Consider the following 22538-nt stretch of genomic DNA (forward strand, 5'->3'; position numbering starts at 1 on the left):
GTGAGGGGGGGGGGTGCATGGGAACCCATTTCTCCCATTTCTCCTGCCGTACTAATATGGGATCATGGTTTATCGCGTTCTTGAGTGGAGAATTCATCTCGCGCACATTGAGGTAATCACACCGTGGTCGACTTTCATTCTCTTTAATAAAAAATCATCAAGATTCCAGAACCATGAATCAGAAAGAAACAAATAAATTTATTTCCCAATTATATAACCTGTTTTGTCCTCTAGCCTTTATTCAAGGCGCCCAACATGGAATACCCATGACTGTTGTGTAAAAAAAAAAAAAAACATCGCTATATACGATGGGCATAAGTGCAAAGAACGGGCCAGCCGGTAAACAGGATTTGTCGAACGAAAGCTAACAAAAAAGTTGAAGCTGAACCATCACCGGCTGAACAAAAATCTTGTAAAGGTACGCTTGAACTTCCTTCATAATATTATTCAATGGGGTTGGGGAGACCAGTAATATGAATAGTAGAATAGTAGAATTGTTCGGCTGATCACGCGATGCTCGTGACAAAAGTCATAGTGCATCAACACCCGAAATACTATTATTGAACGTGGCTCTATACTTATACCACACTTCAGGGGTCACCAACAATTGCGCCAGAACCATTTTTGGAGCGGAAACACATCCTGCAGGGACTGTTTTTCAATTCTTTTAGGAGTGTCTGGCTGTCCTGGTTTCGGTATGAGGCCGGAGTAGGTAAAGGCCAATGCGACTTCTGGACTCTTGACTCATGCCCGCATTAAATGACAGCCACCATCATGGATTTCAAGCAGAACTCAGTACTGTCTCTTTTCAGCGCTGTTGAGCATTCATCACCAGCCTTATTGCAGCCGGTCAGCCGCAAAGCTAAAGCAAGGCCACCAGCCTCAGCCCTTTCATCGGCCCTTGAGGAAATTAGTGCACCCTTGGTCGGGTACGCCTTCGTCCCTTCCAGTTTCAAGACAGCCGTCCCAGAAGCTGACATCTTCCCGAGCGGCATCGGTATCCTAGCCAAGGGTCACCAATTCTCCATCTTTAAGAAATCGCACGCCGATGAGGCAGCCACGGTGGTCAACTACCTGGTCTCTTGCGACTGCTTCGAGAAGTTCCAGGAGGATGCCACTCGTCTCCGGGAAATTCTGAACGAGGGCATCTATCTGTACGCCATCTCCACGGCCGTGCTGCACCGTAAGGACACCAGCAGTACCCTGTTGCCTCCGCTATGGCAGGTCAACCCTCGGAATTATTTTCCGGGGCCGATCATCAAGCGTGCTTTCGATCAGGCTCGCCGCGGTAAAAGTGACGCTTCTGACGGCTCGACTCCTCCCGCCTTTACCACCGGTTCCAACCGGGACCCGGAGTTCAAGCTTGCCTGGTGGAGGGAAGATTGTGGCTTCAACGCTCACCACTATCACTGGCACCAGGTATGACCCATCCCCCTTTACAGTATAATCGTAGAGCAAGTAACCTGACTACTATTTATGTTCTTTCATTTTGATGATTTGCAGTTTACATGTAGATTATAATTATTTTCTTATAAACCAAACTCAGTTTCAGATAGTGCTTCAACGCATTTAGTCGCACCGTCACTGTGGAGTCGACTTGGTATTGAAACGGGAGGCCCACACAGTCAACAGGGATGTTGTTTTGTTAGTTCATGCAATTACAAGAAATAAGCCAAACTAAAAGTGTAGAAAAGTGATTTTTTTTGTAAACATTTTTTTTAACCAGTTGCTGTGCAAACCCATGAATGCAGGGTTGATAAGGTATCAGTGAAAAGTTGGCAAATGAGCCATCCTTCAGATAACCACATTGACATTTGCCAATTCAAAATGTCATTATACTTGTAACGTACTTATAATTTTTGTGTGTATCGTTTCACACACCCTGAACATGCCAATTAAGTTAGGGTATTGCGTCATTCGATACTATAATAGGTAGATTCGGGCCATACAAATGAATTATGAGTGAGAGAGTGTGAGAAAAGACATAGTCCCTGTCCATAATTCACTTGGTTGTAGTTGTTTTCACCGTTTGGAACCTGCCTAGATTTATAATTGTCTTGCATTTCAACAAAACGTCGGATCGATTTTGGGTCGACCTGATTTCTGGAGATAAGCTAATTTTGACAAGGAAACAAAAACAAAATGAAATCATCAAACTGAAGAAAAATAATTAAATATGTTATTGAATTCATGCATGAAGCTCATTATATACCCTGGTGCATATTGTGCATACTTTTACGGTTGGAATATTAGTATGCAAAATACAACATGGTTTGCTGGGAAATAGTGAAAACTAATGACCCGGAGGTGTTGGATGTTTGGGTCTCCCGAGGCGAGATATTCCCAATCATCCAACACCGAGGGATCATTTGTTTTCATTATTTCCCCACAAAAACATGTTGTATTTGTTTTGCTATACCTCATAAAAATATTCATCAGACAGCTGCGGTATTTCATTATTCATGATTCCTCCATGTTTGTGATCGTGAAGTATTTGGATAAACTGAAACATTAATAAGGAGACAAACAGAATAGAATAGAAAGTCCCTTTTTTCACAGGACCCCCTTCTTGTCACTCACAGATCCCTCGGGGCGCTTAGACGTGCACCAGTGACTTCATTGCCAGTCCATAATGTGGATATTCCCACAAACCATGTTGTATAGTATATCTGCTCTTACTTTGAACATAAGTTGCTGCTCAATCCGACAATCTGTAAAATTCCCATTATATTTAGGAATTTGAGTTCCAGCTCGTGCAGATAATGAGAATGATTACGACGTTCAAAGTGATATGGCCACGAAACACTCAGAGGAAATGACGCACGGGTTCATATAAACAGTTCATGCAATGAATTTTTCTAAGAACATACTCTGTTCAACTTTCTCCTCTTCTTAAATGTATGAAAACTATTTGACATCCCTTCGTATTTACCTTTTTTTATGTGCACTTCTTTAAACATGCAACAGTCTCCATGCATTTCCGGACAATTGAGAGCGCTGCTGCTGTGATGTCATCAGTTAAGAGGTTTTGTTTAAATTGTGAACCCGAACATTCCTTCATTTTGTGAGAAAATTTGGCTCATAATTGACTTTATGGCATGTACCGACACAACAACAAATCACCAAAGCAAAGAAAAGCTATAGAACAGCAAAATATCCTGAATTCTGGCAACTTGTGCCAGGGTGCTGAAATAACTGTGAGATTTCTACCTGAAATGACATCACACTTTTGTTCATGAATATGGAAAGTTGCATTAGCATAAAAACCTGAAAGCACCTAAATACCCTTGAAAATGACGAAAATTGAAAAAAAGGTTTAATGGGACACAAAGTGGCATTTTCAAGGATAGCATTAACAAAAATTACATTTTCATGGGCCCTTTAAAGCATCGGTTGTTTTTTCGCGTTTTTCCGTTACTTTTAAGAAACATATTAAAGCGCTCAAAATATTAAGAAGGGTGTATAAACAACTAACCTGTGGTACGTCTAGTAAAGTGATTACTTTACGCATTGGGAAAACACAGAAAAGTTTATACGCGCTCAATGTTGGGGGTCTCGAAATTAAATTCCGTTGTTAATGAGGCCTTAATATGTGCGTGAGAAAGTGCCTGCGTGGCACCTATTTTGAAACTATGGATCTGTTGATCCATAGTTCATCTCACTGTCCACTGGACTACTGTGGCGGATTAAAATGCTGGAATATATATGCCTAAATACTGTAACATTTTTGTGCTCACATCATATTGTTCTTTAATGAATAAATATAAATTTTCCTTCGAAACTACTGAATTATTTAATTGCTTCACCCGCCAACGAACCAAAAAAGGAATCGCTCCCAGCATACCGTACTTTAATAGCTGAACATCTCCAGCCATGCATCGTGGACTTCAGTGGAGCGAACGCCGAGTCCGATCTACCAGGGGCCTGGCCTTTTTTTCAGTACGTCATTCAAAACCGAGGAAGGAATAATAATTCATAATCACGTGGCTAGCGTGACAAATCACAGAGTGCAGTGGTACACCCCCTGATGTAACGTGGTACGTGGATCTAACCACCATGGGCAATCAGTACTCACTGGCTCATGCCACTTCAGGCAGCACCAATCAGCACCAACTGGCCCCCGGAATCATGCATATTCAGCAAAGAAAAGGCAACCTCTTGACCCTTTAGCGAGAAACTAGCTCATTTGTTCCCTAGTCCTAGATCCTGTATCATATGAAAATCGGACTCGTATGCAAATCGGACTTTTTTCCTTTTATTGGTTCAACCCTCTCACGTGACCGGTCCCTCTACTTATCTATGCATGAGCATGCGCAATACCACCAATGAGTCCGTATTTCATAAAACCTAAATTCATGCTACAACTGCACTTCCTTTAGCACGGAAATGATACCAAACAGAAACCACGCACAGGGCCAGGGACGTAGTTTTGTTTGTGAGGTGTGTCCGAAAGCGAACGTTTCGGTATAAAAGGACGCTCCCGGCCTGTCTGCGCTCGTGCCCGCGTCAAATCGCAGCCGTAATTATGGATTCCAAGCAGAACTCGGTACTGTCTCTTTTCAGTGCTGTTGATCATTCACCAGCCACTTTTCCCCTGCTCCTGATTCTGTTGCGTCCTTGGTCGGGTACGCCTTCGTCCCTTCCAGTTTTAAGACAGCCGTCCCAGAAGTTGACATCTTCCCGAGCGGCATCGGTGTCCTAGCCAAGGGTCACCAATTCTCCATCTTCAAGAAATCGCACGCTGATGAGGCAGCCACGGTGGTCAACTACCTGGTCTCCTGCGACAGCTTCAAGAAATTCCAAGAGGATGCCACTCGTCTCCGGGAAATTCTGAACGAGGGCATGCAGCTACCTGTACGCCATCTCCACGGCAATGCTGCACCGTAAGGACACCGGCAGTACCCTGTTGCCTCCGCTATGGCAGGTCAACCCTCGAAATTATTTTCCGGGGCCGATCATCAAGCGTGCTTTCGATCAGGCTCGCCTCGGTAAAAGTGACGCCTCTGACGGCTCGATTCCTCCCGCCTTTACCACCGGTTCCAACCGGGACCCGGAGTTCAAGCTTGCCTGGTGGAGAGAAGATTGTGGCTTCAACTCTCACCACTATCACTGGCATCAGGTACAAATCGTACTTTTTATAGTTTAATTGAGTAGATCCTTATATTTGCGTGGCAGCATGGTGTTCGTTTGTTCCACGGGATCGAACGGATGCGTATCAGTAAATAATTTGTGATTTTCGGTATAGGACATTTAAAACAAAGGCACCCCCTCCCCCCAAAAAAGAGAACAATAAAAAAAACCTACAAAAATAACCACCCCATGCTCTCTGATTTGTTATTATCTAAAACCCATTGGAAAGGGCTTTATCACACCACCCAGCTGAAAGACGTTCAACCAATAATACTTCCGCGACCATGGGGCAACATTATCGTATCGCTGTAAGAGCTGATAATAACACAAGCAGTCATAATAAAGTAATGAATGATATTCACAATTATGAGACAGGTATAGGCCTAGTTGTGTCATGTTATGAGCAGAAAAAGAATACCGTATACTTGGGGGCATGCTGGTGTTTTACGGTACAGGTTTGCCTAAATCTCGATAAAGTTAGGACTATACTGCCGTAGCATCACTAAATGAGATTCATTCCAATGCCTACTCGCCACTTGCCTTCGGAAAATAGAGACCAGAAAATGACCTTCGAGTTTCAACTCGACAAACTAAAACACAGGGATAGATATTTGACTCTTCGCTTAACTTTGAATCCCGGGACACACCGTTATTTCGTTTTACCGTTTTGGATTTCCTCAAAAACAAAAACAGTAAACGAGCCATTGACCGTTTTGTCGTTTTACAGTTTTGTAAAACGGTCAAACGGTATTAAGTTACAAAAAGCAATTACCTTTTTATTGTTAATTTTTGTAAATTGTAAAAAGCGATTAACGGTTAGTTGCTTTATTTTTAGAGTGTTGTTTTACAAAAACATGACAATGTGAAAATTAACGGTCAATATAGTCTTGTCGGCCATTTATTTTTTTATTCAGGTTTAAGTTGGCAATTATAGCAATGCACCTTGGAATGTTAATGTGTCCTTGGGACGGTGACTGCCTGTGAAATTGCCCTCCTTACATTTATGTCGTTCTAGTTCTCACGACAGAATTTGAGAATATTGGCTATCGAAGAGCCGCGCTGGACTCCAATTTCCTTCAAATATTGACGCCAATATTGACGCCAATATTCACGACATGGCCTAAGTCGCAAACCCACTCAGGCGTGAATATTCTCTTTTTTTTTTTTTAGCAACCTAGGTAGCGATTCAAGCAACTTGTCTGGCGCACCCTACTCTACCGCAAACACGTTTTAATATTGTGTTTGTGTTAGCGCGAACTTCCTTCGCTGCAAGGACACGGACGTCCAATCAGTGTGACCGTAAGGTCAGAGCCAAATTGTGCTAAATGCACATAAAAAATCTGTCAGATTTATCAAAAATCTGCCAAATTCCACAGAATTACTCGAAATACACTATAAACACTTAAAATCACACGTAGATTGGTAGTATTACCTTAATTAAGGTTCAACTCACATTATAAACAATATATAGTCACATAAAGATGTTATGAAATTATCCCGTAAGTTTCGGGCAAAACGTGGATCCGGCCACGACGACGTTTCCAGTGAACTTCAGCACCTAGACTCAGAGTTGTAACGAGTCACTGATTTTTGTGACTCGAGTCGAGTCGAGTCATTTTAAAGAAGTGACTCGAGTCGAGTCGAGTCATTTTAAAGAAGTGACTCGAATCGAGTCGAGTCATTAGGTCAAAAGGTCGAGTCGAGTCGAATCGAGTCAAATATTTAGCTCGAGTCAGTCCGAGTCACGATTATTTGAACACTATAGCCCTGTCCGCACTGGACTTTTTTTGGTCAAACTAACCGAGACTATGGGTACTTTTCCCATTTTAAGTCCAGTGCGGACAGCCTAGGACGTTTTCCTCTCAGTTACTTTTCCTGAGTCCAGCGGTTACTTTTACTGGCCAACTGCTGCCCAGGAAAACTTCCCACGCGCCCAGGAAAACTGACCGAGTCGCTTTTCCCGAGACGATTAGTCCAGTGCGGACAGTGCGAGTCGGTAAAAGCGGCTCAGGAAAGCGTACATCCGGCCCAAGCGCCCTGTTATGCATACAGAGACCGCACGAACCTGCACGTGCAGTGGCCGAACATTTTGTAGAAACACGCTGCGGTGTATTATCAAGTCCGAGCGGTAAAATCTCGTTAAAATATATATTTCAACGGACAAATACATACACAGAGAAGAGAGATCACATTCTGAGAATTAATTTGCGGAAATTCTCTTTCTCCACCGATGTATTGTTATTTTCTACGATCCAAATTCGTCCTGATACGCTACTGTAGTCATGCACGGAACATCATGGTCCGGTACCGTACGTAGGCCGTAGTCACTGGTTCCTGGCCCACATCATAGCTTCGATTCTGTAAGCATGCGATGGGAACCAGCGAATACTGATGGCACTGCTGCCGCACGGAACATCGTACAGCGGCATGGCTTCGACGACGTGCATCACAAATGCGTCAGAATTATAGGCCCTTTCGTCAAGATTTAGCGTGTCAAGATGAAATAATATCGTGTAAACGATTATGTTATGCATGCAAATGGCGTGTGTAATATTACTGAGCGTATCGGTGGCTGAAAATGTGATCGGCAATTTGTTTTCTGCGTACGGTGAGTCATTATACTGACACTGTGACAGCTCGGTTACTTCTCCCACGCGGTCGGGGTAAAATTTCCCGTGTCGAAAGTCCAAGTGCGGACAGTGGTCACATTTGACCATTTTTCATTTTACCGTCGTCTCGGTAAAACCTTCAAAAAAAAAGTCCAGTGCGGACACGGCTTATGTATACCAAAATTTATAAAAGGAGGCCATAACTTTAGCGAGTGTTCAAATCCAAAAGCTTTATAAGAAATCGCCCAAAAAGTCCCTAAAGGTAAATGACTCGACTTGACTCGAGTCACTGCAAGCAAATGACTCGACTCGACTCGAGTCACTGCGAGCAAATGACTCGACTCGACTCGAGTCCCTCATCAGAAGACTCGACTCGACTCGAGCGAAGGCTAATAAGACTCGAATCGACTCGATCGAGTCCCAAAAATAAAAAGCGCAACTTTGCAAAACGTATTTGCCTAGACCAGCCAACCTGTCCCATTATGCCAGGGTTTGTTTGAAAGGATTGAAGCTTTTTTAAACATATGTACCATTTTTTGTTCAAATTTGCTGTTAATTTTTTGTTCAAATTTGCTGTTCTCATCAAATCAACTTGACAACCATTTTTGCAGAATTGTGCCAGAAATCTGCCCCCCAAAAATCCATTCTGTCAAATTTTTCTATCAAACTCTCGTTTTTTACAAAAATTCTGTCAAAGTTAGCCGAAAATCGGCTAAAACGGTCACCTTGCGTCCAATGTACATGTACATCCATGGCTCGCTCTGCGCCTCACGACGAACGTTCAGCCAGAGATAGGTGTGTCTGAGTGCCAGACTGTGTGGGTAACGGACACCCCAAGTTGCTGTGAAAAAAATTCACGCCTGAGTGGGTTTGCGACTTGGGCCATGTCGTGAATATTGGCGTGAATATTGGCGTCAATATTTGCGACTTGGAGACCATGTCGTGAATATTGGCGTCAATATTTGCGACTGGGAGACCATGTCGTGAATATTGGCGTCAATATTGGCGTCAATATTTGCGACTGGGGTTCATGTCGTGAATATTGGCGTCAATATTGGCGTCAATATTTGCGACTTGGAGACCATGTCGTGAATATTGGCGTCAATATTGGCGTCAATATTTGCGACTTGGGTCCATGTCGTGAATATTGGCGTGAATATTGGCGTCAATATTTGCGACTTGGGTCCATGTCGTGAATATTGGCGTCAATATTTGCGACTTGGGTCCATGTCGTGAATATTGGCGTCAATATTTGCGACATGGGGGCCATGTCGTGAATATTGGCGTCAATATTGGCGTCAATATATATGTGTGATGTCCCTTTAAAGCCACCATAATCAATACAATACAACCGAAGTAAAGGTCAATCTTTTTTTTTTCATGTAAAGCAAAAATGTGATCAAGCGCTGTCTGCTGCGCACGCGCAGACATAGGCAGTGTGGGCTGAGCTCTATCTATAAGCTGCCGCTGTGTTCAGCTTAAAGCTGTATAGGTATAACACAATAAAGCTCAGCTACCAGCTCAGCTGACTGACAGCAAATCTCAGCTCAGCTCAGCTCAGCTAAATTTCAGGTCAAGTCAGCTCAGGTCACCTCGGGTCTGCTTAGCTATAAGCCCATCCCGTGTATAGCTCAGCCCACTTGCCTCACCTGATCTGCAGCTTACTTTAGCTCGTCTTCCACCCAAGCTAAAAGCTCATCTGGGCTTAACGCAGATTAGCTTAGATCAAGTCAATTCAGTTCTGCCGCAGCACACATCAGCCCGAATCAGCTGACGTTAGCTCCTGTTTACACTGTAAGCTGTTTAGCCAATGAAACTGAGGGTTGGTCGGATGTTTTGCTGAAAATAATTCTAAGGGAAAAGAATGACGCCCATCCAAGCAAAACCATGAAACATACTGCAAGAATGTAGATTTCCTCAACATGGTTTTAGTTTATGCATGCATTTTTCTGAGGAGCACATTTTATTCAATTTTTGAATGTATGAAAACTATTAAACATCCCTTTTTGGTTACGTTTATTCAAAAAGTGCACTTCTTTAAACCTTCAAAATTGTCCATACTTTTCCGGACAACTGAGGGCGTTGTTGCTCTGATGTCATTTCAGGAAGATATTATCAGTTTAGGGTTTTTTTTGTTCAAATTGTAAAACCCAAATTTGTTCATTGAAGACATTTGTGAGATTGGTTTGCTCATTGGCTTACTGCCATGTACTGACACAACAACGAATCAGGAAAATGTTCCAAACTCTGGCAACCTTTTTGGCTGCAATAGCTGTAAACATTCAGGTTTCTGCCCGGATAGTGACGTATCACAGATTTGCTCAGAAATATGGACATTTGAATAAGCATAAAAACAAAAACGGCACCAAAATACCCTTGAAAATGGCAAAAAGAAAATTAAAAATATAGTTAAATGGGACACTAAGGTGCATTTTTAAGGATTGTAAAAAAAAAAAGAAACAATGCACGGGCCCTAATTTACTTGCATTTGACTTCCGCATTAAAGCATGAACCGCCCACCAAGTTTGTTTTGAGCTTCAACTACAGTGAAATCTCGATAAGTCAAACCTCAAGGGAACACGTTCAAAATTTGACTTAGCAGAGTTTTGAGTGAAGCAGGGTTGTATATCATTGTAATATTACTGAGGGAATGGATTCTTTGTTTGACTTAACAGTTGTTTTGATTTATCAGAGTTTGACTTGTCGCGATTTAACTGTATTTTAATCAAATCAGACGTTCATTGTGACAACATTTAATGAGAATTTACATTTTCTAAAAGACTATAGAGTCTTCGCAAAGCTTCGGAGACCGTTCTGAGAATTCTGTCACACTGAAAACTGTACATCTTAAAAAAGTAACTTGACTTACGAAACTATAATCATACAAATGAGCGTATAGTTTTGCTCGGGTTGAAATAAGCAGCTTTATGCATTGCGGTCGTGCCATGCATGTCTGGTAGCCAGCGCTGTTAAAGTGCGATTGTTGATCTTCCCGGAAATTAGGTTGTAAGTAATAATGTAAAGAGCAAAATAAGCGTGCAATGTGCATGTGAACAAGAGCATGTAAGTTCAATAGCCGTCCTAGTAGATCAGGGTTAGTTAGGTATTATGAGTCAATACTGATATGGAATTTCATAGACGAAGCTATGGGAATTTGTTTGTTTATTATTATAAGTTTTTTTTTGGGGGGGGGGGTGGTGGTTGTGCTGAACAATCGTTTTGTACATTGATCGTGCTAGATCCGGGTTATTCAATGAAATGGTCTTGTGGGAAGAAACCCTGGATCGTTCTATATCTAATCGGTTTCCTCGAACATTCACCTGTTTTTTTTCCAGGGGTATTTTGCAATATAAGTCCCTATCAATTGAAAGCTGGCTGTTTCCTTGCGATGATTTCCTGGTTCCGTGGTTGTTTTGCTGGTGGGAAGACCACCTAAATCAAACTCACATGCATTTAATCAGTCTATACAGTACATTTAAACTGTGTATCAGAATTATTCGAAAAGTTCAATGAACCTCACATTATAGCAGTGAATAACTCGATAAATGTTCCACCTGGTTTTCATTCACCAAGTTCCTCCTCACTTTTTGTTTTCCATTTTTTTCTGAACCATACAGGGCTTCACGTTAAGGTAATGATGTCCACAACAATCAAAGATTACCGAACCGTGCTTAACGGAATAATCTGAGTAGACAGTTGTACGGTATCCTTCTGTGCTATCAATACAATAAATCCGAAGTATACTAAGGTCAATCTTTTTTTCATGTATAGCCTTTGTGATCAAACGCTGTCTGCTGCGCACGCGCAGATATAGGCAGTATGGGCTGAGCTCCATCTATAATATAAGCTGCCACTGTGTTCAACTAAGCTGTAGGTATAATTCCAATAAAACTCAGCTACCAGCTCAGCTGACTGACAGCAAATCTCAGCTCAGCTCAGCTCAGCTAAATTTCAGGTCAAGTCGATCAGCTCAGGTCACCTCGGGTCTGCTTAGATAATATAAGCCCATCCCGTGTATAGCTCAGCCCACTTGCCTCACCTGATCTGCAGCTTACTTCAGCTCGTCTTCCACCCCAGCTAAAAGCTCATCTGGGCTTGGCGCAGATTAGCTGAGATCAAGTCAGTTTAGTTCTCACATCAGTCCGGATCAGCTCACGTTAGCTCAGACCAGCTCATCAGTTAATGTGTCTATATGTCAGCTAAATACAGCTATATAGCTGCAGATCCCCCCGGGCACAACTCAGCGTGTCTGCAGCTGAGCTGAGCACACGACACGACGCTGAGATCAGAGGAGATAAGAGCACATCAAGTAAGCTCAGCTTCGCTCAGCAGCAGCTCAGCTGTATTTCAGCACATCTCAGATAAGATCAAATCAGATCAGATCGGATTATAACAGGTCAGCTTGGCGCTGCATTCCACCTGCAGTTCAGCTAGGGTCAACCGATCCGACGTCAGCTCAGTTTAAGATAAGGTCAGATCAACTCAGCTCAGTTTGACTCAGCTCACCTCAGATAAGACCATATCGGCTTAAATTAGCTCAGCTCATTACAGCTCACCAATGCTGCAACTCAACGCTTGTTTTACCCTTTTTGTGTTGTCCAGTCCTATCCATGGCGCGGTGTCAACGGAGTAACCAAGGACCGTCAGGGGGAGCTGTTCTACTACATGCATCAGCAGATGTTGGCCCGTTACGATGCTGAGAGGCTGGCTGTAGGCCTTATGAGGGTGGATTCCTACTCCAACTGGCACCTTCCCATCCCGGTAAATTAAAAGTTTAAAAATGCATTGGCATGGATCGCGTATATTAATTGGTTTTTTTTCACTACCGGTATATGTGCCAATTCAATTTTTTTTTCGCTTCTCTACTTTCGCAATCGGTGCGTTGAACCTGGAATTGTGGTATTGACCCTATTGTGAAAGAGCCAGAAGATCTTGTTGGTTGAAGTATGATTGAAATTTGGTTTGCGGTAACATCGTGTATTCAGGTATCTTTTATGAGTTTGTTTGGTTCTGAAAAGAATCGTTTGACATGTTGTTCTGCAGGAAGGGTATAACCCACAGCTGACGGACTACTACGGGGCCTACCAGTTCGCTGCGCGGCCCGCAGGGATGATCCTAGCCGACAATTGGCGCGATCCCTCGGATCCTACGCTGATCATCCAACAGGGGTACCATCGCGACCGACTTCTGGATGCCATCAACACTGGCAAGTTTGAAAAGGTGAGAAAAAAAACTATCAAAGGAGGAGTATTGTCCCTGGTGTCAAAATCTGGATTATTAAACAGACACCTCTTCGGCAGAGTTCAGGTTTTTCTTGATTTTTTTTGTAGTATAGATACACGAGAAGTGAATTACAACTTTAGGTATAAATGCAATCTCTAGCTTGAGATCGAGTTCATGAGTTTTGCAATTACATTTTCAAAACATGTTTCAGTAGACCTACTAAAATTCGGCTCCCTCAAAAGCACTGTTTATTGTGGCATTATTATTGTGCACAGACCGATGGCCACAAAGTGGACGTCGACATCAATGGTCTGGGCGCGGCCATAGAGGCTAATGCCAGCACACCCAACCCAGACCTGTACGGTTCTGTGGGGATCCACAACCGCGGTCACGACATCCTGGCCGGAATCACGGATCCAGACTACCGCTACAATCAGGTGCGTCAGAATTCACCTTGGAGTATGTTTTGGCCTAAATGCACTTTAGGGGAAGAGAAAGGCTTGTAATAGCTTGGGCTTAGCTTATCTTGCAGCGTCAGTGTGTTCCACTCCTCAATTGTGTGTACGAACAATATTTTAGTTGAGCCCATCGCAAGTCACCAGGAGTCCTCATACGTCCATGCACAAGTCCATCACATGTCCCCCAGTCTCAAGTCCCACACATTTACTGTTACAAAAGAAGTCTTCGTATAATGTTCATCCACCGATGCTTGCAATAGGACTTTTGAAATCACTTGTGCTTTACGTGTGACAGACCTGTGATAGACTTGTGATGGACTCATCTACAACACTGAGAGGTAGGAGATTGAAAGAGATTGAAGGAGGACACTTCGTAAGGCTACAGTCCTAAAATGTTATCTAAGATGATGGTGTGGTGTTTAATAATTAGTGGCCTAGAAACGGTGTGTCATAAAGCACCACAAGCTCTTAACTTTCAAAGAGCAAGATCTAGGCTACCGGGAATCAACATCACGACTTCCTGTTTTCTGATATTAAAGGGAATATACAACATTTGCAAACATCGAAAAATAAAACTACCAAGTTTTTACGAAATACCGGCCGACCACCGTTGGAAAAACCTAACTATTTTGCAACTACTGCTCCAAATTTATCATTTTTTATCCAATTCAAATTTTGTTTGGTATTGGTTACATGTTCATGAACGGGTGTAGGCCAGCTAGACTTGTTCCCTTACCTTACAATTTTCCGGCATCTGGAAACTGATCCATTTTATCTTTAGTGGAGTCAGGGAACCAGACTACTTGAACATTTTTGTTTTTCTTGGTTTTTCAAGCATTGTCGAACAAAAAACTTCGAACATGTCAGTGTAACAAAATTTGATCATTATACTAACCCCTCAAATAGTTTATTTCTTACAATTACTGCAAAAGCCAATGATACATTACATTCCCTTTAACTGTTTCTGACTGCATGTTATGTTTTCCACAAGGCCGGGGGAGTTATGGGCGACACCTCCGCTGCCATCCGGGACCCGATCTTCTTCCGCTGGCACAAATTCGTCGATGATCTGTTCTTCCTGCATAAGATCAAGTTGACGCCATACAACCAGACTGATTTGGAATTCCAGAATGTTCAAGTGGACTCTGTGCAGGTGCAGGTAGGTCAAACTTTAAGCCTGATTTTATTTGGGTAATCTGTGGCCGTGCTGTAGTCCAGTCTACCAGAAGTACATCACAAGCCCTGTCACAGGTCCTGTCATGGATCTGGTCAAAGTAACGGGGATGAACAACAATAAAATAAATCATTTGTCTGTAAATTTGATTAGCGTATGGCTGGACATAGGACAGGAGGACTTGTAATGGTGCTCTTGTTAGAAATTGTGATACACTAATAGTCTATAACATCTATTGTCAGCTGGGTCTACAGGGTGGTCCCAAAAAAACTTCAAACTTCCACTACTCTGAGACTTAAACCACCTGTACCAATTGATGGAGAATCTTTTTAGAAGAATTATGATACCAAAATATCCCGATTCGGTACTGCACCAGTAGATTTTGCTGCAGAGCCTATTTTGTGAATGATACGTCTTTCATGCTGGTATTATTAGATAACAATGTCCCTCTATCAATTACAATGTTAGTCAAATTCCTGGCAGCGGTTTAGTAATTCATCAGGACAAAAATGACCCCACCTTGCTTCACAAAATAGGCTCCAGAACAAAAACTACTGGACCGAATCAGGCGATCTTGGTTTCATTTTTCTTCTAAAAAGATTCTCCATGCATTGGTACATGTGGTTTGAGTCTCAGGTTCCGTTTTTGTGGACTACCCTGTACATCCTACCACTCGCTCAATTGGTTTTCTGAATTGGCGTTATCTGTTTTTCATTAATGCTCAATTGACAGGTGAACGATCCAGCTCGGCCTGCCAACACTCTGATCACTCGCATGGAGGACGTTGTGGTGGACATCGCCAATGACATGTTCCTGAACCCAAATGACAAGCCTAATACTGAAGTCAACGTAAGTGTTACTGCTCATTTAAGTACAGTACACAGACAACCACCGAGGCTCTTTTTTATTTTTTAAGTCCCCGAAGTCCAAAAGAAGATATGCAGATATTGCATTAATATAACTAGTCACACACAATTAGGGATGTATTGGTTGACGTTTTTGCGAGCTGCATTCGTCTACCCGACTTTGCATTAAAAATGTAGACGCATGCAGTTCGGAAAAAATAGTATTGAAATGTTTTTCTTTTTCTAATTCGTGGCTCCGGAGGATTTTTTGAGAGGTAATCAAGTTCCTTTTGCGAAGGCATTCCTGCCAGATATGGGTGTATATTCTAGTTATCCATACTAACGGCACGACCCAGAGTTTGGCTGAAATCTGTCCCAATGGCAAACACCCCTATAATCCACTTCAAACGGAGGTGATGTATACAACAAAATGTACATGTTTCTGTAAGTTAGTATTAAAACAGTTTGCACAAACATGCTATGCCAAAGATCAACTTGGTTTACATACGAATTTGAATCCCACATTCATCGTTCCAATTTAACATAGAGGACTGAAATCTTAGGCCCATCCTATTATCCGTGATACATTTTGTGAAGGATAATGACAAAGGCATGAATAAGTGTCAAAGGGCTTCTGTTAATGTCAAAGCCGCATATTCTTGTTCAACAGGTAACCGTGAAACAGGTGAACCACGGTAGATTTAATTACAAACTGGGGGTTACCAGCAACAGCAGGACACCATTGAAGGCAGCCATCCGCATCTTCATTGCGCCCTCTCTCGACGAGCATGGGACCCAATATCAGTTGGACTCCCAGCGCCGCCTTTTTATCGAGATGGACAAGTTTGTGACAACTCGTGAGTAAAATCGTTCATCTCGACGTTTTCAGATTGCAAATGAAGTTTCAAAACAATCATGACAACTCCCAAATGCACTGAAAGGAATGTCGGTCAGCAAAACCTTTTAGTTATGTCACACTTACCAATGTCCACAATCAGCTTGCGGGTCGTTGATCTATGATGAAACACCCAAAACCAATCTGACAGGGGCTGGAGTTTTAATTGGTCTCTCACATCTGATCGGCGAGGTATGAGGCACTAAATACGATCCTCTGGTCTCGTTCAACTAATAGAATAGTTACCAATGTCCGCTTCCTTTATTCACAGTGAAAACTGGAAGCAATGCCATCACTCGCAGGTCAACCCGCTCCTCCGTCATCAAACCACGAGAGCTGACCATTGCAGAGCTGAAGAAGAGAGGCACCGCAGCGAAGGAAGCAGACGACGGCTGCGCATGCCGACCAGACCGCTACTGCGAGTGCGGCTGGCCCGAGCACATGCTGGTACCCAGGGGCACAGCGGCAGGCATGCCCTTTGACCTCTTCGTCATGGTTACCAACTGGGCCAACGACAGCAGCACGGATGACCTGGATCGGGGTACCAGTTACTGCGGCGTGAAGGACAAGACCTACCCGGACAAGCGCCCCATGGGATTCCCCTTCGACCGCAAGATAGACAGCGCCCTCTATAAGCATGTGGCCGACTTCTCCAAGGGCTTCTCTAACATGAAGACGCTCCCGATTAAAATCACATGCGTGTGAGGTGGGTCCTGAAACGCGCGTTTGATCTGTTTAGTCTCTGGCGGAATATGTAAACACGAATCTGGGATTTAGACAATTGTACGAGTTTGTCAGTTATTGGAAATATATCATTTTGAATTATTAAGCTAAATAGTAAACTAGTTTTTGGCGCAATTTGAGGTTGTTTATGTAGCCTTTTAGTTAAATAGTTATCAGTGAAACAATTTACTGTTGTTGTTATACACGAAATCCAAGCAAATAATGCATATCGGTTAACATCTTTTTATCACATTTTGGAATTTCTTTCTGGTAAGACCGGCAAAAGTTTTGGGCCCATTTACTTTTATGTGCACTGGAAAATGATTTTAATGGTCTGAATTGTGTCATTAGTTAAATATAATTCCATACTTTGTGTTATACCTGCTGAAATTACTAACAAAATCTCGCAAAGATATGAAAGCAAATAATTCACGCTTCCTATTAGCTTAATATTTGCAATACTTAGACAAAATAGGTTTATTATAGTCTTTATTTTTATGCACATGTATTTTCAAATTAGAGGCAACGTCTAGACTAAATATCAATAGTGTCTGTAAAACAGCTTTTTTTGGTGTGTTTTTTAATTGGCTGTTGTAAGATTTAGAATAAAAATATTGAAAACCAAAATAAAAAAATCGTAAGGCATCACAGAATAAGTTCTCTTGAAGGTAACAAGTTTATGGTTAGTTTCGAGAATTTTCTTTTTACAAAGCAAGTTGGAGTCAGAAATAAAAAGTGAAGCCGATTTCTCACTTGCTTATGGTACGCAAATTTTGTATAGTAAAACTGGTGGAGGTGAACAAGAACAATTATGTAAATTAATGTCTGAAGTGTTATGAGAACCATATAGCTAGAAAGGCGGAGTCCGAACAATTTGGCTACGGTCAGCATTTACACGTGGGCCTATGGAGGTGGCTGATTCCATGCACTTTCATAGACGCGCGTGACACGACAGGTGTAGCGTGAATATCCGACTCCATGAAATATGGGCTCTTTGGTAGTATTGCGCATGCGTAAGTATGATAATTAAGAAAGTGACTGGTCACGTGCGAGGGCTTAACCAATAAACAGGGAATACGAGTCTGATTTTCATACGAGTTGGATTTTCATAATTATGACACCGGCAATCCATGCAAGTCCCATAGAATCGCGAGTTACTGCCAGTTTAACTTGGCCAAATAAATCGGAGCGAACTATAAGACTTTGTTCAGCTGTTTGAATGAGTATTTCCTGAGGTATGAAAAAAATTAACATTAGAATGGAAAAAGGTTTTTGTTCTTCCTTTAAATTTATATCGGTGTTGCTGTGAACCTTTATTAAAATGGCTTTTTACATTTCTTGTTAACGAGCTTGAAACTTTGTTGTGATATTTAGAAGATGGATTGATTGATTTATATTGATTTGTTGTGATATACTAACCAAGAAGCTACATTGAAGTCTTTATAATGATCCGAGAGCGTATTAAAGCTGAGTTCGATTGATTCTTCTCCAATATCTTGCGATGTAGAACTTGTTGAGTCGATGTATGGTAAATTTGACCAGGGGCCAATTCCATGAAGCTGCTAAGCACAAAAATGTGCTTAGCACAAACAAATTCCCTGGCTTAGTAAAAGCAGGTTACCAGTCAAAACTCCATGTGATTTTTATGCTTTACAAACAATAGCTGAATGAATACCAAACACAGGCAATAATAATTATACATCACATGGAAATTTGCTTGGTAATCCTGTTTTTGCCATGGAAGACTTTTCATGCTAAGCAAATTTGTGTGCTAAGCAGCTCCATGAAATTGGCCCATGCATGTTTCACGATTTTATTCTGACTTGTGCCAGGACCCTCTGAAAGTATTTAAGATATGACAAGAAATAACTCCAAGTTTTGATAAAAATGTAAAATGAGGATAATGCATATTAACGTCGATTTCGAAGAAACTGTCCCTGATTAAATTTAGTGATATGCAAAAAAAAGGCCGGCGGCCGACAAAGAAACCATACTCCCAACTTCTGTCCAGTTTCTCGACACCAGCATTGTTTTATTTAGTTTCGAATTTAAAAGAAACCATAAGCCAAAGGAACGCGCACAGGAACATTTTACTTTTCGAAAAGTGACACTGCATATGGGCGTGGGGGAGGGGCAAGGGGATTACTTGCCCCCTCCCTCAGAAAAGCATAACAAAAACTAACAAAAAAGAATTAAAGACGAAAAAGTGGGGGGGGGGGGGGAAGAAGAGAAGAGGGGCGAATAAATAATAAATGTAAAGTTTAGTATAATCAGCAACTCACAACTGCGACCATCAGTATTACCCTGCCAGCTTTTAACCAATTTTTTGATAGTTATTGTCCGCTCTGCTGAGCATCGCCATAAGTCACAAGGGCGGATCCAGAACACATTTTTTTTGGGGGGGGGGGGCCCAAACAAATATCCCCCCCCCCAAAAAAAGGGGGCGGCCAAAAAATTACGGCGTGGGGTTCGGGGACCGCTTAAGGGCACGGTTTATTTGGATATTAGTTGCATGCTCTGCGGTGCTGCAATTTGAGGGAATACCTAGTACTTCCCACTTTAACCAATTTTTTTCGAGCAAAATATGGTGGTGTCAGGCGGTGGTAAGGTGGGGGGGGGACCCCCCCCCCCAGCTCTGTCAATATTTTTTCACATAGAAATTCATGAAAAAAAAGCGAATGCCCCGCTCCGACACCAAATATTTTTGGCTAGTATTTATGTCCAGCTTGCCCAAAATGCTTGGTAAGGGCATGGTTAGGGGGTACATGTACATTGTTATGTGATATAGTGTTAATAATCGTCAGATTTGAACAGCGCCCCCATTGAAAATATGGTACAAGCCCCCCCACCCCCCCCCCCACCCCCCTTTGATTTTACGGAGGCCAAGTGTCGGGTTTAAGTTTTTACCGATGAAACCCCCCCCCCTCCGAAAATTCCTGGATTCGCCTTTGGGTGTACGCATGCAGTGGCTGCCTTTTTTGCGACGTCACTGAAAAAAAAAAATTGGGCTCGTGAAAACATAAAAAAACAAAGAGTCTGGTCGCTCCATATTTTTGATATTTTTTATCGCGATGAGTCATTTCGATCCACTGTTACAATCATCATTTACCCACTTGAGGGCATCTGAGACAACGCAATTTGTCAAAACATGTACCGTTATGTGTCACGGTTCTAGTCGCAGACATAATACTAGTCTTGGCCCAAGACGCTAGTGATTGATAGTGGATTGTGCATAGTGCGCCCTCTAATGGCACAACAATTAGACAAGCGCGCGTAAGTTTTTTCCTAGGAGAGTTAGGGGCAATGTCATGAATAATTCAGTTTTTCCTTTGAATCATTGCAAGACTTAGGTTCTTGTTCTATTTTCCCCTTAATTTAAAATTATCTCAGTGATAAATTTGGAGAAGAAAAATAGCTGATGAAAATGAGCAGCGACGACGTGGATTCGGAACCAGGGATCTTTGTATCCATAGCTCATCTCGCTATCCACTAGGCTACTGTGTGGTAGCTCGACGACAACCGTTCTTTAAAATGCTTTAATGTATTGTAACTAGTTGAGTAACTAACAACAATGCTGTTGATGTCATTGTCCGTTCTCATGGATAAACATGAATTATTCATGACATTGCCCCTAACCCTCCTAGGAATAAAAATTACGCGACCAGCGCGCCTACTCGCACTATTATATAATGTCTTGCCCATTTCGTATCAGCGGTTTAACTTTTTCTGTGTTTTCTCCCTAGGCTTTCCTAGGGAACAAATTAGCGATCAAGAAAAGGTTCAATGGCTCGCCCGACGGTTGTAAACATTCTCGCTATACGTTAGGTGATCAAGCAACATCGCGCAACGCAAAGATACCCCCGCGCGAGGGCGCGACCACTGCGTCAAATATATAGGAACTGCTGTTTGGTTCGAATCTATACAGACGGTCCTATTTACATCAATGGCCACGCTCCCATTACTACGAAATGACCAAGACATAAGTGCGAGCAGGTAAAAAAAAACACCCAATTATGCAAGGGCGCTACACAACATTGCAACTATACGCGCTTTTGATCACTGACGTCTTTGGCCAAGACTAACATAATACATGTATACTGTCCGTGTTCACAAGCACGAACTTGAAGTCTGGTACGTATAGGTCAGCTACCGTTAGTATACAAATAATGAATGTTTGTGAGTGCAATGGTAAGAATAATTTCTTGAGGTGACAGATGAAATGTTCCATTCCACGGGGCGAAGCCGAGTGGAATGGGACATTTCGTCTGTCACCGAATGAAATTATTCTTGCCATTGCACGAACGTGAAACATTCATTATTTGTTTTTTTATACAACGCCTGAATAAATCCCCGTCATCTGATTGGTGGATCGTTGATCACATGTCATTGAAATATTCGTACCAACGCACGGCGCGCGCGTGGCGCGCAGCGCACAGTGCAATAGAAGTTCTATTGCTCTGTGATTAGAAGTACCATTGCACTGTCACTGCACTTGTTGGCAAGGTGGCGCTGTGGTGTTTAAATTGGCAATAAAAGTTCTGAACTTATTGAACTGTTTAAGTTCTAAACTTATGGAAAAGTTTTAAATTGAGATAAATTAAATATGATAGTTCTCAACCTTTTGAACAGTTTGCATAAATTAAATATGATAACTCTGAACATGTCAAACTTGTAAACAATTTTTAACTTGAATAAAATTGGCTATTTAAAGTCATCAAATCAGATGACGAGGATTCATTCAGTTGTTATATAAAACAAACAATGAATGTTTCACGTTCGTGCAATAAAAAGAATAATTTCATTCGGTGATGACAGATGAAATGTTCCATTTCACTCGGCTTCGCCTCGTGGAATGGAACACTTCATCTGTCACCTCATGAAATTATTCTTACCATTGCACTCACAAACATTCATTATTTGTATAATATAACACCTGAATAAATCCTTGTCATCTGATTGATTGACTTTCAATAGCCAATTTATTCAGGTTAAAAACTGTTTAAAAGTTCAACAAGTTCATCGTATTTATATTAATGCAAACTGTTCAACAGGTTGAGAACAATCATGTTCAATTTATCTCGATTTAAAACGGCGCCACCACCAGCAGCAGTGACACCGTGCAATGGAAGTTCTATTCACCGTGCAATAGAACTTCCATTGCTCTGTGCGCTGCGCGCCACGCGCACACCGTGCGTTAGTACGAATAATTCAATGACATGGGATCAACGATCCACCAATCAAATGACGGGGATTTATTCAGGTGTTGTATAAAAAGCAATGTAATCCTGTTTTGGCTTTTGTAAATACGTTGTTTAGTTCCTTTTGTAAGTATAGGCAAAGATTATACTTTTTTTTTTAGATAATACGATAAATGACCCTGGCAGCTATACATACACGTTTCATACAAATAGTTTTTGGTTTCAGAAACTATATCAGACTCGTCATCACGTTTGTACTCGACTTAAACGGTGAATTCTAATA

General features: G+C 42.0%; 1 protein-coding gene across 3 annotated transcripts; it reads left to right on the top strand.

The window, feature by feature from the left end:
* Window positions 1–579: 579 nt before the first annotated feature.
* On the top strand, window positions 580–18551 carry LOC119738004 (hemocyanin AA6 chain-like). 3 transcript variants are annotated; one of them, XM_038212707.1, is made up of 8 exons: window positions 582–1419; window positions 12342–12500; window positions 12783–12959; window positions 13238–13399; window positions 14412–14579; window positions 15327–15443; window positions 16110–16296; window positions 16606–18551. In XM_038212707.1, exons 1-8 carry the CDS (start codon window positions 760–762, stop codon window positions 17037–17039), a joined length of 2064 nt encoding a protein of 687 aa, XP_038068635.1. In that variant the 5' UTR covers window positions 582–759; the 3' UTR covers window positions 17040–18551. The 3 variants fall into 3 exon arrangements, with proteins under 3 accessions (XP_038068636.1, XP_038068635.1, XP_038068637.1); XM_038212709.1 differs by lacking the exon at window positions 582–1419 and adding an exon at window positions 4434–5119; XM_038212708.1 differs by lacking the exon at window positions 13238–13399 and having other exon boundaries at window positions 580–1419.
* Window positions 18552–22538: the final 3987 nt, after the last annotated feature.

The sequence above is a fragment of the Patiria miniata genome, unplaced genomic scaffold, assembly GCF_015706575.1.
Source record: "Patiria miniata isolate m_02_andy unplaced genomic scaffold, ASM1570657v1 HiC_scaffold_3, whole genome shotgun sequence".
NCBI lineage: Eukaryota > Metazoa > Echinodermata > Asteroidea > Valvatida > Asterinidae > Patiria > Patiria miniata.

Excerpts from the sequence above, each read along its gene's own strand:
- LOC119738004 (XM_038212707.1), top strand. The coding sequence starts at position 760 with ATGACAGCCACCATCATGGATTTCAAGCAGAACTCAGTACTGTCTCTT. Across the intron at positions 1,420-12,341 it reads ACCACTATCACTGGCACCAG|TCCTATCCATGGCGCGGTGT; the intron begins GTATGACCCATC and ends TGTGTTGTCCAG. Across the intron at positions 12,501-12,782 it reads ACTGGCACCTTCCCATCCCG|GAAGGGTATAACCCACAGCT; the intron begins GTAAATTAAAAG and ends GTTGTTCTGCAG.